This window comes from Schistocerca americana, chromosome 1 (assembly GCF_021461395.2).
Source record: "Schistocerca americana isolate TAMUIC-IGC-003095 chromosome 1, iqSchAmer2.1, whole genome shotgun sequence".
In the NCBI taxonomy this organism is placed as follows: domain Eukaryota; kingdom Metazoa; phylum Arthropoda; class Insecta; order Orthoptera; family Acrididae; genus Schistocerca; species Schistocerca americana.
Window position 1 is genome coordinate 1,008,192,447 of NC_060119.1, and position 18,023 is coordinate 1,008,210,469.

Sequence of the window (18,023 nt, forward strand, 5' to 3'; positions counted from 1 at the left end):
CAACTTTGTTTTTTTAAAATGGGATGCTATAGTTTGGTACTTATATTCTGATAGCGGCTATTGAGACAAATCCAGTTATGTGCAACAGTAAGGTCTTTGAAGGTTAATGAAGGTCACAATTGTGGCATGAGCGTACATTTAGAGGTGTTTGAAGTGATGACCATTGGTATCAATGAAGTGCTGCAATCTTCTTATCATGGTTTGAGTGGTATTCCTTATCACAGCGGCACTTATTGAAGCACATGCTGTGAACATTTCTATGGTTCGTGAATATAGCCTCATCAGTAAATAAAATCAAATTAATATATGTGTCGTCCTTCTGAATCTGCAGTTGAGCCCATCAGCAGAATTCAGTGCAACACATACAATCTGTCTCAGTTAATTCTTGGTGGAGACTGATATGGTAAGGATGATATTTATGGTGATGCAGAACCCGAACAACATTGCTCTGGCTCATGCCAGATTCCCTTGCAATTTGACGTGAACTGACACAAGGATCTCGAACGACAGTGGCAAGAGTACTCATTTCCGTTTCCTTCTTAGTAACTTTCCTTTTGCCAGATATGTTTCCGATGCGTTAAATATCCAGTTGTTCTCAATTCATCATACACATATTTACACGTATGACATTTAGGGTGAGTACGTTGAGGATATCTTTCGGCGTATAAGTCTATAGCTCTCACCGAATTTTGTTAGCATTCTCCGTAAATGAGAAGCATATTGACTTGTTCTTCGAAGGAATACGTCATTCACATTCTCTTAATTTGACAATACTAGTCTTATGGCTTCTATTAGTGTTGTATTGTGAAACTGTCGAATCGTGTTTACATGTCAGTAGCACTTTAGATGGATACGCCTTATTTAGTGAATATTTACTATTTGCATAATATACAAGAGAGAACTGTCAGAGCATGTGCTTCGATAAGTGCCAAAGTGATGAGGAATACCACTCAATCCATGATAAGGAGACTGCAGCACTGCATTGATACCAATGGTCATTACTTCGAACACCTTGTGTAAATGGACATTAATGCCACCTTTTTGACCTTCGTTGACCTTCAAAGACCTTACTGTTACATATAATTGGATTCATCTTGATAGTCGCTATCAGAAAATAAGTACCAAACTATAGCATACCATTTAAAAAAACAAAGTTGACCTCCATATCTCTGACGCGACCCCACATAGCAACAGGAAACCAATGTCGTATAATGGCCCCCATTGTCCCATGCAACATTTGTTCCTCAAACTTTTCAGCTACTATGATACTTCCAGGGTTATTCTAGGTGGCAATAGTTAGTGACTCACCATGTATATGTGGAAAGCTACAGGAGATATTGCTAGATATCAAATAGACTTTGTTATAAAGCCAGAAACAGCATTAAGAAGCCAAAAACCTTTCCAGGAACAGACACCGGTACAGACCATGATTTACTTGTAGCAGATATTAGGACAAGATTACAGTATTTTAAGAACAGATTATAGGTAAAGAAATTGGATGTTGGGAAATTGAAGAATGAGAACTTTAAGAAAGAGTATAGTCACTATGTCAAAAATAAAGTGGAATGCTATAGCTACCAATTTTGTGTGTATGCCACTCCATAGTTAGTGAATGAAATTTGTGATTGATTTGGTCACTAGAGGCCATGCAGCCTGCTAATACAATAGCAGTTGCTTGTGCAGCCTGCTGGCTGCACCCCCTGTTGGAACCAATGAATATATAGCGCAAGGCTCCTTGTGGCTTTGTATTGCTAACTGTGTTGTACCCTGACTTCCATGTGTTTGTGATGTTCAAATAATAAATTACAGTGTTCTTGGGTTAGAATATGGAAAGTGCATAAATCAATGGAGAGTGATATACTATTAGAAATACAATGTTGAAAGGATTAGAGATAGAAATTGGAGAAGTGAAAAGATGAAGTAATAAGGAGAGTGGATACCAGGAATTTGTTGGATAAAATGAAATGCAGGAAATGGAGAACCAACAATTTGGAAGAAGGCAGAAGACAGTACAGAAATCTGAACAATTAACTAAGAAAGTTAACTGACTAGGCTAGAGATGATTGGATGAGGAAACAATATGAGGAAATAGAAGAATTAGAATAGAACATAAAATTGGAAGAAATGTACAGAATGTTGAAATCTTTAACCAGAAGAGAAGTGAGGAAAATAACCAAACAAGGAATGTTTAATAACCATGGGAAGAAGACAGTATGTGTAAAAGAAGAGAAGCAAATTTGGAAGGAGTATGTGGAAGAGCTATACAGTACACTGACAGATAACACCAGGCTTATTTTGGAAGATGAAGGGGCATAGAATGAAGAAGATCAAGGTCCTAAGATATCAGAATGGGAATTAGAGAAATTAGTCCAACAGCTCCTGGAGCAGAAGACATTAGGCTGTCATAGAATACCATCCAAGACACTGGAAGTCTTAGCTCCAGATTCAGTAGCCCCATTAACTGAGGTAGTAAACAGAATTCGTGACACAGGAATTTGACCTCAGTGACTACCGAAGATCATTCTACTACCTTTACCTAAAAAGTGCAATGCAAAAGAACGTAAAGACTGTAGGACAGTTAGTTTTGTCAGTCATGTTACAAAGGCTGTAGAGAAAGTTGTTCTAAGGAGAATTGAAAAGAAAATTGAGAAAATACTTGGGAAGACCAGATCAGTTTCAGAAAGGATAAAGGAACAGGAGATGATACAGGTTGTCTAAGGGTGATTGGAGAAAGAGTAATAGAAATGAACAAGGAGGTGTGAATTTGTTTTATCGACTGGGAGACTGGAGTGTACTGCTGAGAATTTTAAAAGATATTGTTACAGATTGGAGAGATAGAAAGTCAATAAAAGAGATGTACACAAAGCAAAAGGTGACAGAATAGGGAATGAGGGGATGGAAGAGATGAGCATTGGAAGGGCTTGTAAGGCAAGGGTGCTCACTGTCACCAAAGCAGTTCAACATGTATCTAGAAGAACTGATAGGTGAGGTCCTAAAGGACACAGAAGGTGTTGTAATTGGAGGAGAATGGGTAAAGACTAATAATAAATATGTGGACAATCAAACAGTGATGGTGGGGTCAGATGATGAGGTACAGCAAATGTTGAAGAGTATTGCAAGAAGGAACGAGGTGTGTGGCATGAAGGTCTATGTGGTAAAGACAACAGTAATGAGAATAAGTAAGAAGGAAGCTCCAGTTAACATATTTTAGATGCAAAAAAGAGATAATAAGTAAAACTTAATGACGTGGAATGGAAACTGTACTGATGATATAAGGAGGGCGGTATCTTTGGGAAAAAGAGCATTTGAAAAGGTGAAGCAGTTAGCCTGATAACATCTAGAAGAATTCCAGTGGAGATGAGGAAAAGATTGGTAAATGTTGTATCTGAAGTGGAGTGTTATACGGCAGTGAATCGTGGCAGTTAGGGGGGAAAAAAAAAGGAGAAAGATATTGAGAAAGTTTTGAAATATGACTACAAAGAGGAATGCTTAAGAAAGAAGAAGTAATGAAGAAATTAGGGGAAGCAAGATGATTATTGGAAGGAATCAGAAAGAGGAAAATATCCTGGCCGGCACATATACTGTGTAGGAATTGTTTGCAACACGAGTTATAGAGGGAAAACTGATATGAATGAGAGGAAGAGGTAGGAAAAGAATTGTAATAATGAGTGACATTAGAAGACGACAAACTTACAAACAGATGAAGGAAGATGCTCAGAAGAGGACACAATAGAGCCTCTAGTCAAAACGTTTGATAAGACAGACACATTAAAGAAGGAGTTAGAAATATCCATTCTAACAGATAGCGTTTAGAGGAACTGTGCTCCAAGTTCATACACGTAATTGATGAAGTCCTAACCAAACGTCTATGAAGAAGGTCTGTTAAAGTTGCCAGAGAAGTACCTTCACCATTATTTCCATCTCCCTAGCATTACATACAAACAATAATGGAAAGAATAAAATGTTCTCAGTCTTCCAGTAATACTTTATCCATACAATAAAAGGAAAGTTAGAAAAGGGCACTTACTGTACTGTACACTCATCAGTCACCATTATTGTGACACTATACTCGTTCCCCATGTGCATCTTTTCAGGGGTGCATTTGGCCTTGACTTAATTTTTACAGAGGACAATGCATGACTGCATTGAACAGCACAGGTCGAGGAGCTCTTGGAACGAGACGATATTCAGCAAATTGACTGACCTGCTCATTCCCCCATCTTAAATACCATTGATCACATGTGGGATGCATTGGGCAGATGTATTGCAGCATGTCCACATGCACCAATGACCATCCAGCAGTTGTCAACTGCGCTGGTTGAGAAATGGAACACTCTACCACAAGAACTGCTTATGAATCTTGTGGCCAGCATGGGAGCATGTTACAGAGCATACATTGCCATCCGCAGTAATCCCACACTTAAGAAGTGTGTCCCAACTTTTGTAATGTCCAGGGAACCATCATAAATCGCAGAGACTTCAGTGTAATTATTGTCTTTTAATAAAAGTATCATTTCTGTTGGTCTGTGTATTTCTTTCAGTTACCTTCTGTACTATACTGTAGCAGCTCTGTCTATAGTCCAGTTACTGAAGGAAGATTAGGGGGAAAATTGGTTTAGTCATCAATTTTTGCACATGGTGGGGAAGAGTGCTATGAGCAACATACTAAAAATCGTGGCTGGTGGTTATGTGGGGATGTTTGAATGTCACTGTCTATAGTCCAGTTACTGAAGGAAGATTAGGGGGAAAATTGGTTTAGTCATCAATTTTTGCACATGGTAGGGAAGAGTGCTATGAGCAACATACTAAAAATCCTGGCTGGTGGTTATGTGGGGATGTTTGAATGTCACTTTTTATGTTTTTTGTGGCTAACAGTAAAACAGCAGCTACCAACAAAAATGTTTTCCAATACAAAATTTAACTACATGACATTTCCAACACAAAAATTTTATTCGTTTTTTTATTAGGACTAATAGTTTCCACGTTGCAAGAGATGGAAGTAGAAGGGAAGGTAGATCGCTGATTTGTGGTCATGCAGTTTCCTTCTTCATAGCTCTGCAAAATGGAGAATGAAGAGGTGATTTCCCAGTTTCTCTACTGCAGTGTGTCACAAAAAGCAAATACAGTGTATTTCACAAAATTATACTGATCCTTCCGCAGCACATCTTATGAATGATTGGCAGCACAGTGTGCAGACGTGCCTGGAATGGGGGAGGGGGGGTGGGTTGCTTATATTCCACAAACACAACACAGAATACAGATATGAATTACTATAATACTATCACAAGAAATGTAAATGGACAGAATCTAAGTAAATCTCTGCACACTATTCTGCACTGCTAAAGAGGAAATTAATTAGCTTACTCAACCTGTACAGCAGCTGTGGTGTTCTTCTGGGAAAGCTGACTTCCTCTATTACCAGTGCCGCTCACTTTTCAGTTTACTTTCACACTATTCCTCCCCAGCATTTGCTGTCCAGTTTTCTTATGTGAGTAGACAAAATAAATTCACTGAGCCTGCATTTATATAGACAAGTTATTTTAGTTACGTGAGTACGTATTTGCAGTTTTTAAGTGAGCTGTCATGGAAAAAAGCTCAAGAACAGGAGCTGTCATCTGCCTACCATACTAAAGAACCCCCAAAGTGTAACTTAAAAATGGTTCAAATGGCTCTGAGCACTATGGGACTTAACTGCTGAGGTCATCAGTCCCCTAGACCTTAGAACTACATAAACTTAACTAACCTAAGGACATCACATACATCTATGCCCGAGGCAGGATTCGAACCTGCGACTGTAGCGGTCGCGCGGTTCAAGAAGGTAGCGCCTAGAACCGCTCGGCCACTCCGGCTGGCAAAGTGTAACTTACCATCGTTATGTATTTTACAATCTTGGTTTTGTTGTCGTTGCTATCAGATGCTGGAATACTTTTCACAGCACGAGAGGTATAAAATGCATCACCCAAGCCTCAGCTATCCCAACATCTGAAGAGGCCAAGTGTTTTAAATTGTCTCCCTCTGCAACAGAAGTAGGCCACCTAGGTGTTATGCAGCTTCAGAAATTTCAACATCATTTAAGCAATGCAATACAGCAGATTATTGTTCTAGACTTGAACATGATCAGTCCCAATCCATCTGACATTTTCACATCCATCTTTTGAGATTGACTGTGGATGTGTGGTAAGTGGCTCCATTCAGTGTAGCCCACTATTCAAGTGCCAGCAATTCCCAAATGGAAGAAATTTATGCAGTCCGTCAGTAACACAATGGTGGGAGAAGTGCAGTAACTTTCTGGTCATTCATCAATTCGCCACCAAGTGACAACAACATGATTACACAGCTCTACAATACTCGACCAATGCTAGGTAGCAGCAAGGTGTCACTTTTACCAACACAGCCCCTTTTCCAGCCACACTGCATAGATCATTAACATCACACTTGAAAAATATACACTTCTCAGCGATTGTTTATAGGACTGTATTTTACACAAGAGCACCCTTAAAAACTCCCAATTTAGTATTCACTTGACGAAGGGAAAATATCTCCACTGTATAAACATGAGCTCAGTGAAGTTATTTTTTCTGCTCACATAAGAGAACGAGACAGGAAATTCCGTAAACTTGAATGTGAAAGTAAGCAGCTCCCATTGTGGGAGAAATTGTCTTTTCCAGGAGAACGTTACAATTGCTGTACAAAAAGACTAACAATCAATTTCCCCTCTAGCATTGTAGAACAATGGGTAAAGATTTACATAGAATCTGTGTGATGTGTTTCCTGGATTTGTTTTATTAGCAACTCATATTTGTATTCTTTGTAGTGTTAATGCACCTAGTGGAAAATAAATACCCCTGGGCCTGTCTGCGTACTGTGTCACCAGTGATTCATAAGGTGAGCAGCAGAACTACTGGGTTAACTTTGTGAAACACCGTATAATTGCTTCTTGTGACATAATCCTGTATAAATTATGTTATAGGGTGTGAGGGGCTGGGGTGAAGGGTAGAAGTGCGAGAGAAGGCAGGTCGCCACATTGTGGTCATGCACTTCCCTCCTTTGTAGGTCTGCTAACTAAAGAGCAAGCAGGCAATTCGCACTCTCTCTACCACATTATGCCACAAGAAGCGATTATATGGTGTTTCACAAAGTTAACCCTACCGTTCCGCTGCTCACCTTATGAATCACTGGTGACTCAGTGCGCCAATAGCACATTCTTCTGCACTTAGATGTGCTGGACACATTTAATGTTTGTTCTCAACCAGTTAGATTAACAATAAATGTGAATTTTATACCATTAAACCATTACTTTTAATCATAGCTGAGATTTTTCCATCACCTGCGACATGTAAATTATTGGTCCTAGAAAAGAAAAAACAAAAGGCTGTTTTTGTAGGAAATTAATTTTAATTTAATTTTGTGCATGGAACCATTTTTCACTAAAAACTGTGGTTTTCGGAGTATTCAAGAAAAACAAAACAGTGACCAACTCACTTCCCCCCTCCCCCCCCCCCCCCCACCCCCCACCCCCACCCCCACCCCCACCCCCACCCCTTCGCTCACACCTCACCAATCAGTATTTTTAGAATGTGCTCATGGCAGGCCATCCTACAATTATACAGAATTTTGTCTACACAAGTCTTTTCCATGTTCAATGTATTTTGGTCTTCGTTGACTTGCCTACTTACTATACATCAAGCAAAAGTTACTTTCATCCTTATGTTTTGCACACCAGTTTGCATACTGTTGGTAGTCCATATACTTTGTCCAGAAGAATCTAGCTATGCAACTGAATGTTTCAAAGACAAAATTAGTTATAATAGTGTGTGTATCAATGCGGTCGATTACTTCGTGGACTTACTGCAATTCCTCCCAAGGTAGCTATATATTGTTAAATCAGTCACATTAGTTTCTAGACAGAGGGTACAGAGGTGAGAATATTTTGTGTGTGTGTGTGTGTGTGTGTGTGTGTGTGTGTGTGTGTGTGTGAGAGAGAGAGAGAGAGAGAGAGAGAGAGAGAGAGGAATATGTATTCAATTGTGAATGTTTTACAAAATGTGTTTGTTATTTTTAACATTTGATATAATACTTTGTTATTTAATGATGCATAATTATAACTATTTATTGTTGCAGAATGATGCCCGAAAATACATTGCTCTTAGCACGTTTGGTTTTTACAAACGTGGAATATTAGATGTGAAACTTACAGACTTCCATGCACATCCTTTTGATGAAAATGCTGTTGTGAGTATAATACATGATTACTGGAGCTTTTACATTATTTTTCTTTACATATGGTTCTTAATTTTAATTTGTACAGATTGTGAAAGACAACAGCTGTATAGAGATGTATTTTTTCGTCATTTTCTCTGATTGTATGCCCTCGGCCTTCTTTCTGCTATTTGTACTTGGCCTTCAGAGGAATAGAAAACATTCATTATGACCTTGCATTGCCATTTGTGTTTGCACACTGTACAACATGGACTGGCACTTGAACTTCAAGTACCCATGTCCGGCACACCATTTTAATATATCAAGCGTTTTCATAAAAGCTCACACTGCTGGATGAAATATTAATTCAGGACACTGATAGTGATGTTAGATGATACGTTTGTCTCCAGATATACTCCAGATAGAAACAAGAACATGCCGATGTGATTGCTTAAAGATTTATGATGACCTTTGACAACAGAAGATGCTCTATGTACAGGGTGTTCCAAAACTATTAACTGAGATTAATACAGGAGGTAGAGAACATCAAAACAAATATATTTTGGTAAGCAACATATGGTGTTTGAAGTCAACTTGTATTCCTTGGAAACATTTTTTTAGTGGTGCTGAGATAAGCCTTTGTATTTGTCACTGACTGGAATATGTACTGACATGCAAATATTCACAATTCGCGTGTTTGGGCGCATGTGAATCCATGTCGTACTCGATCTTGTGCTTATAAATAGTGATTCGGTGTTAAAAGTGTGGGCCAGCATTCTCGGTGATAGGTTGATTGGACCATACACTCTTCCATTCCACCTCAGTGGACAGAGATACTGCTTCTTTGTGGAAAGTGTATTGCCAGAACTGCTGGATGCTGGAGTACGTACCTCCAAATGTTAGACAGAGGGTGGACTTGCAGCACAGTGGGGCACCAGCCCATTTGAGCATTGCTGTGAGGAATCATCTGAGAGCCTTCTTCGGGAAACGATGAGTTGCCCGAGGTGGCCCTGTGGCCTGGCATCCAGGTCACCTGACCTCATGTGTCAGGATTTCTACCTCTGGGGACATATGAACGAGCTGTTGTATGAAACTGTTGTGTAAACAGAAGACAACCTCATGGCTAGAATTTCTGTTGCTGCCTGTACCGTAAGTACTCACCAGGAGTCTTTGGAGGCACAACAGTCAACGATCCGATGATGTACAGCATGCAAACAGGCCAGTGGTAACACATTCGAGCATTTTCTGTGAATGCCACTGCTGTATTTAGCATGCTAAACTACCTTCTGTATAAATCATCCCTAGCATCAGAAATTGCTGTCAGGGACCGTATGACCTGAACTAAATATATTTGTTTTGATGTTCTCTATCTCCTGTATTAATTTGAAAATATAGTTTTGGAACACCGTGAGTACTTAAGTATTTATCTTAACTGGAAAATTAAGCAAGAAGGTTGAAGTACTGCTCAAGAATATGATATGTACTACTAGCACTATTATGCTTCAGTTAAAATAACTCTGTGATTAATGTTTCAGCAGGTTGAGGGGTATGGGCCAGGTGCCAGCCAGTTGTATCTCTCTTTCGAAGGCCTTATTCTTACTGTGTCGTCTGTTCTGTAGGTGCAAGCAGGCCCTGTTGACCATGGCTGGCTGCACACTGATAACACTGCTCCCTGACCACTGCAAAGTGTCAATCCTAAATTTATTGTGTTCAAGCTGTACAAGAAGTAATAACACATTGAACAACATGGAGCATTGGTTAAGATGCTGTATTTAGTGAGGAGTGGGCTTCAGATACTTGCATGGCATCCCAGATTGAGCGTTTTTACAGTTTCCCGAAGTATAACGTCACAATATTTGTTGAACTTTATACACACTACTTTAAATGTATGGCAACCAAACCAAAAATATTCCATGATTTTAATAAACAGGACTGCTGTGTGACTTCGTAGGCTTTTCCAGCATAATATGTCTTGAAAGTCTCTTCAGATTTGCAGCCGGATCCAAAAACCAACTCGATTCAATATTTGAGAACTGTGCACCATCTTCAAGTGCTTATGCTGATGAGTCCCTCTAAGAACTGATGCCAGGCTGCAGATGGATGTCCTATATAGGCCTCCTTACCATACACTGCGCATGTGCTGCCCATCAGAGTTGCTCCCCTCCAAGACTGGACAGGTGATGCCACCCTTAGTAGAACACCAACACCAATGGTATATCGCAGACGGAGGCGATTTTGAAACACTAGGACTGTCTGTACCGAAGAATGTTCTGTTTTGATGTGAGGTAGTAAGGGGTTCCACGTCCTGCTAAGAGGAAACCCATTGTCTCTATTAATTAAATTATCCACCAACCTAATTTCAATTGCCTCTTTACAGACATTGTTCCAAAGACCGGAAGTGTTGGCAATGATAATAATTTTGTAAAATTTCGTACCATGTCCTTCGTTTAAGCAATGTTCTGCTACCACTGATCTTTCCAGCTGTTGTAGACTTCTATGATGGCAATGTTCCATGCACTTGTCATGAACTGTGCAAATCGAACAGCCGATGTAAGCCTTCCCACATTGACTGGAATTTTGTATGTACCAGGCTTCAAATACCCATATGGGGAGGAGATGGTGAAACTTGTACGGAAGTTAGATAAACTTCGGAGCAAAAATGGAAAGCTGTTGAGTACACCCGCCTTACAGTTGAACTTGTCATTGCAGTTTTTAAGAGATGTGTCTCCCTGAGTTGATGATTCCACATGGGCACTATCAGATTGGGCACATCGGAGCACCATTACCAGACAGTCTTCTAAATTTGAACGGCTTCAGTCTCATCATACAGAATCAGAAGGGGAAGAACAGCAATGCACTGTGGTTAATCTTTTTAACAAAGCATTGGATTGGTCCACAGTGGCAATGTTGGAGAAACATTTAAATTTTGCTTGCACTCCAAAGAGACTTACTTTCACAGAGTTTATCTGTTACGTAGAACAAGCAGTACACAGCCTCCCAGAGAACCAGGTGGAAGAAATAAGGCAAGAGGTGTCCCACCATGGCCACCATGGGATAACATCTCTTCTGCAGAGAGAGCAGCCATTCGTCCCCTTAGGAATGATGATGAAGTCGTAGTTCTACCAGCTGACAAGGGTAATGCTGCAGCTGAAGTGACATAGGATGATTACATCCTTAAAATGGATTTACTACTCAATGGCCTGGCTTACAGAAGACTATCTAGTGACCCCATAGAATGGATTAAGTGCTAGACACTTTCACTTTTGACAAAGAGCTCGTTGTTCAAAGATTTACATAAGAAGGGGTTCCTCTACATCCTATTGTTAGTAATTTGGGTGCATCCACTTATAACCTGACAAAGTATTTAACATTGTTGTCAGTCCTTATGTTGGCAAGTGTGAACAGCGTATCTCCAATTCGGTGTATTTTATTTGATGATTGAAGTCTGTGAGTCTGGGTCCTTCAGATTTGTTAGTGAGTTTTGATGTGGTATCTCTGTTTCCATGAGTCCCACAGGAAGAGTCCCTCAGTTTGAGTAGTGAGAAACTAGATGAAGAGTTGGTGAAGCTTTGTTGTCATGTGCTGATATCCACATATATTTTGTTTAACAGTAACATTTTTGAACAGAATGACGGAGTGGCTATGGGTAGTCCTCTGTCGCCCATAATCGCCAATTTATTTATGGAGGACATTGAGGATGTGGCACTGGGGACTTTTGCTTTGCGACAAACGTGCTTCTGGAGGTATGTGGATGATACCTTTTTTGTGTGGCCACATGGATGTGGTTCTCTCAATGGATTTCTGGACCACTTCAGCTATCTTCATCCCAGGGTTAAGTTTACCATGGAGGTTGAAAGTGATGGGATGCTTCCATTCTTGGATGTTATGGTTTACAAAAAATCGGGTGGTACTCTGGGACATACTGTTCACTGAAAGCCAATGCAAACAGATCGGTATTGTATTATAAGAGTTGTCATCCACCACACCAATGCAGTGGTGACCTTAGGACTCTGGTATGCAGAGCATATGCCATTTCCGATGCATACGGTTTAACCCAGGAACTTGCACATTTGATTGCTGTTTTTATGGAAAATGGATACTCTGAGAAGCAGATTCATCAAGCTATGGAGATTGGACCATCACCAGAGATGCAAGAAGAGGAGCTTAGATTGGTGACCTTTATTCCTTTTGCAGGGGGCATATTGTTCAAGTTTGGAAGAATTTTAAGGAGTTTTAGCATTAAGAGAGTAAGAGTGTGTTCTGTCCACCTTCCAAGATTAGGGGGGGACCACTCAGCTCTGTGAAAGATGAGTTGGGGCGTAGGAAGCCTGGTATATACAAAATTCTGTGTCAATGTGGGAAGGCTAACATCGGCCGTTCGATTCACACAGTTTATGACAGGTGCATGGAACATCACTGTCATATGAGGCTACAACAGCCGGAAAAATCAGCAGTAGTAGAACGTTGCTTAAATGAGGGACACGACCTGAAATTTGATGAAACTGTGATCACTGCCAACACTTCCGGTCTTTGGAGCAGTGTCTATAAAGAAGCAATTGAAATTAGGTTGACAGATAATTTAATTAATAGAGGCAATGGGTTTCCTCTTAGCAAGACATGGAACCCTATACCATCCCACATCAGAACACCGAGTGTTCGAAAATCATTTCTGAGTGCGATACATCATTGCCGCTGGTGTTCTGCTAAGGGTGGCGTTACCTGCCCAATCTTGGAGGGCAGCAACTGTGATGGGCAGCGCATGCACCGTGTGTGGTATGGAGACCTGTATAGGACGTCGATTTGCAGCCTGGCATCACTTCTCAGCAGGGCTCATCAGCAGAAGCAACATTCTCCTAAAGATAGTGAACAATGGGATCCCTGAAATATTGAATTGAGTTGATTTTAGTATCCGGAAGAAAATCTCAAGAGATTTTCAAGACTGCTGTGACTGTTAGAATTCATTATTGGATAACATGACCAGTTTCACAAATTAAATTTGCATCTTTGGGTGCTTCATGTCAAAAGATTAAAGGTTCTATTTAAACTGGGTAAAGCCATCTGTTGACAGTGGTTAGTTGGTGCTGGCAAGAGCAATGCTTCCTCACCAGGCTGTCTACAATGGAGGTTGGGGATGGTCCTAGCCCCCAGCACATTTAATCATAGATGCTTGCACATTTGTGACTCTGAGATTTTAAATACCAATGTATTCAAAGTTGGAAATGGCTTTATCTGGTTTAAATAGAACCTTTAAACTTGTGTCTTGGAGGACCTGAAGATGTAAATTTTAATTTGCCAAACTGGTCATGTTCTCCAATAAATAACTCTGTCACAGTGGTCTTGTTTATTCAAATAATGTTTGACTTTAATAAAGTAATACACTCTTTGTAAATAATAATAATAATAATAATAATAATAATAATAATAATAATTCAACACAAACCAAAAGAGAATTTACCAAACAATAGATAACACACACATTAAAATAGACAATCCACCAAACATAACAGACATGGAACACTTCTGGAGCAACATATGGTCAAACCCGGTACAACATAACAGGCATGCACGGTGGATACAAGCAGAAACAGACACATACAAGATGATACCACAAATGCCTGAAGTGATAATTTTGCAACATGAAGTCACCCGAGCAATTAATTCTACACACAATTGGAAAGCCCCTGGAAATGATAAAATAGCAAATTACTGGCTAAAGAAGTTCACCTCAACACATTCACATCTAACTAAATTATTTAACAGTTACATTGCAGACCCATACACATTCCCTGATACACTTGCACATGGAATAACCTATCTGAAACCTAAAGATCAAGCAGACACAGCAAACCCAGCTAAATATCGCCCCATAACATGCCTACCAACAATCTACAAAATATTAACTTCAGTCATTACACAGAAATTAATGACACATACAACACAGAACAAAATTATAAATGAAGAACAAAAAGGCTGCTGCAAAGGAGCATGAGGATGTAAAGAGCAACTGATAATAGATACAGAGGTGACATATCAAGCTAAAACTAAACAAAGGTCGCTACACTACGCATACATTGATTACCAAAAAGCCGTTGATAGTGTACCCCACTCATGGTTACTACAGATATTGGAAATATACAAAGTAGATCCTAAATTGATACAGTTTCTAAACATAGTAATGAAAAACTGGAAAACCACACTTAATATTCAAACAAATTCAGATAACATCACATCACAGCCAATACAGATTAAGCGTGGAATATACCAAGGAGACTCATTAAGTCCTTTCTGGTTCTGTCTTGCTCTGAACCCACTATCCAACATGCTAAATAATACAAATTATGGATATAATATTACTGGAACATACCCACACAAAATCACACATTTGCTATGCATGGATGATCTAAAACTACTGGCAGCAACCAATCAACAACTCAGCCAATTACTAAAGATAACAGAAGTATTCAGCAATGATATAAATATGGCTTTTGGAACAGACAAATGTAAGAAAAATAGCATAGTCAAGGGAAAACACACTAAACAAGAAGATTACATATTGGATAACCACAGTGACTCCATAGAAGCGATGGAAAAAACAGATGCCTATAAATATCTAGGATACAGACAAAAAATAGGAATAGATAATACAAATATTAAAGAAGAACTAAAAGAAAAATATAGACAAAGGCTAACAAAAATACTGAAAACAGAATTGATAGCAAGAAACAAGACAAAAGCTATAAATACTTATGCTATACCAATATTGACCTACTCATTTGGAGTAGTGAAATGGAGTAACACAGACCTAGAAGCACTCAATACACTTACACGATCACAATGCCACAAATATAGAATACATCACATACATTCAGCAACAGAAAGATTCACATTAAGCAGAAAGGAAGGAGGAAGGGGATTCATCGACATAAAAAACCTACATTATGGACAGGTAGACAATTTAAGAAAATTCTTTCTAGAACGAGCATAAACTAGCAAAATACACAAAGCAATCACTCATATAAATACATCGGCTACACCGCTGCAATTTCATAACCACCTTTACAACCCTTTAGATCACGTAACATCAACAGATACGAAGAAAGTAAATTGGAAAAAGAAAACACTACATGGCAAGCACCCATATCATCTAGCACAGCCACACATCGATCAAGACGCATCCAACACATGGCTAAGAAAAGGCAGTATATACAGTGAGGTGGAAGGATTCATGATTGCAATACAGGATCAAACAATAAACACCAGATATTACAGCAAGCATATTATTAAAGATCCCAATACCACAACAGATAAATGCAGACTTTGCAAACAACAAATCACATCACAAGTGGATGTACAATACTAGCAAATACAGAATACCCCAGAAGACATGACAATGTAGCAAAAATAATACATCAACAGCTTGCCTTACAACATAAACTTATAAAACAACACATTCCCACATACAAGTATGCACCACAAAATGTACTGGAGAACGATGAATACAAATTATACTGGAACAGAACCATTACAACAGATAAAACAACACCACATAACAAACCTGACATCATACTCACCAATAAAAAGAAGAAATTAACACAACTAATCGAAATATCCATACCCAATACAACAAATATACAAAAGAAAACGGGAAAAAATTGAAAAATACATCCAACTGGCTGAGGAAGTCAAGGACATGTGGCATCAGAATAAAGTTGACATTATACCAATTATACTATCAACTACAGGAGTCATACGACACAATATCCACCAGTACATCAACACAATACAGCTACATCCAAACTTATATATACAATTACAGAAATCCGTAATTATTGATACATGTTCAATTACTCGAAAGTTTCTAAATGCAATATAACATATACCGTACAGTTAAAAGGAAGTGATGCTTGATCAAGGTCTGCGTCACGTCCCATTTTTTAACCAGACTTAACGTCTGAGAAAGTAAAGAAATAATAATAATAATAATAACAATAATACACTCTTTGAAATTCTGAAGATAGCAGTGGTAATATACAGGGAATAACAGGTACAGGTTATGCTCTACATGTACAGAAGCCAGATGGCATTTGGGAGAGTCTAAGGACATGAAAGGGCAGTGGTTGAGAAGGGACTAGACAGGGTTGCAGTCTATCCGTACTGTTATTCAATCTGTACATAGATCAAGCAGTAAAAGAAGCCACAGAAAAATTTGGAGAACTAATTAAAGTTCAGGGAGAAGAAATAAGAACTTTTAGGCCAGCAGATTTTATTGTAATTCTGCTAGAGGCAAAAAAGACATGGGAGTGCAGTTGAATAGAATTGATAATGTCTTGAAAGGAGGGTGTAAGAAGAACATTAACAAAAGCAAAACAAGGGAATGGAATGTAGGCAAATTAAATCACATGACGCTGAGGGGATTAAGTTAGGAAATGAGACACTAAAAGTAGTTGGTAAATTTTGCTATTTGAGCAGCAAAATACTTGTAAATGGTGATGAGCAAAGTAGAAAGGCCCCCAGGGGCTCAGCATTCATTTGCTGAGTACAGGCTTGGCGACCCCGGGTTCCTGAGCTGGGGACTGGTCAGCGCCACCAGCCTCCTGTCACCGTAACCCCCGGACATGCTTCAGCGACCACCGTATGGTGCTGCGGTGGAATGTTGTGTGCTGCGGGGAATGGTAATCTTGGCTTGACCGCCTGGATTGCGAGGAAGGTAAACCTCTATAAAAACCCCTCAATCTTACGATGTGCTGCGCGCCTATAAGATGCATGGCTGTTGGGGTGGAACAGTCGCAAGTGGGCAACCTCTGGGGCACCTGCCGCACCCTAGTTGTATAAGGCTTACCTAGGCACGCGGGGCTCTGTCTAGGTGGACTTCTAGTTCCCTAGCTGCTCGTGGGACTGAGATAGATCCTTCGAAATCCTATTTTTTTCCTCCCAGCAGAAAGGGTGGGCCGCTGGAAGGTTCTAACACCCAGTCTCTTAAGAGGGCTTGTGCAGTCAGTCCCCCTGACTCTGGCACTTCTTTGACAAGTCGAGTCTTAAGTAACAGAATGCATTCTGGTAACCCGAATGTATTTCTCATTGTGAAACGGAAGGAGGGTAGTTTCAAGAAGGTTTCGACCTTCTATATACAAAAGGGTTTGGAGGGAATCTGTGGCTTCTTAAAATCGGTGAAGCGCTTACGTAATGGGACCTTGCTAGTGGAAACTTCCACTTCCCAGCAAGCAACTAACCTCCAGTCTGCTAAATGCCTTGGAGAGTATGCCATAGACACTGAACTGCACAGCACCTTGAACTACAGCAAAGGTGTTGTGACATGCCGGGATCTAGTTGACATTCCCAAGGAAGAACTGCAACGTGAGTGAGCTCCGGAAGGTATCGTTGATGTCCAACATGTCATGAGGAGGGTTGATGGCAATCTTGTCAAATCCGACTCCTTTATTCTGACCTTCAGTAGCACGAAACTTCCTGAACATGTTAAAGCTGGCTTCCTTCGCCTTAGTGTGAGGCCTTATTTCCCGACCCCAATGCGCTGTTTCAAATGCCAGCATTTTGGGCATACCACCTTAGGATGCAAAGGCGAAGCGACTTGTGGCAACTGTGGTAAGGCTGCTCATGAAGGAGTTGGTTGCTCCTCTCCAGCCAAATGTATCAATTGCTCTGAGAACCACCCTGTTTGGAGTAGGGACTGCCGAATATTTTTAGAGGAACGCAAAGTCCAGGAAATAAAAACAACCAAGCGTATCCCCTATGGTGAGGCCAAGAAGATCTATAAGTCGATGCAACCTCCCACATTTGCTACATCTTTTGCATCCCTGGTTCAGAAG

General features: G+C 39.9%; 1 protein-coding gene across 2 annotated transcripts in view; it reads left to right on the forward strand.

The window, feature by feature from the left end:
- LOC124548783 (protein GPR107) overlaps positions 1 to 18,023 on the forward strand; it is a 185,598-nt gene that overhangs the window by 3,856 nt on the left and 163,719 nt on the right. For both annotated transcript variants that reach the window (XM_047125195.1, XM_047125194.1), the window contains exon 2: positions 8,122 to 8,232. In XM_047125195.1, the coding sequence (XP_046981151.1) occupies positions 8,122 to 8,232 (111 nt within the window). The remainder of the gene's footprint in view (positions 1 to 8,121; positions 8,233 to 18,023) is intronic.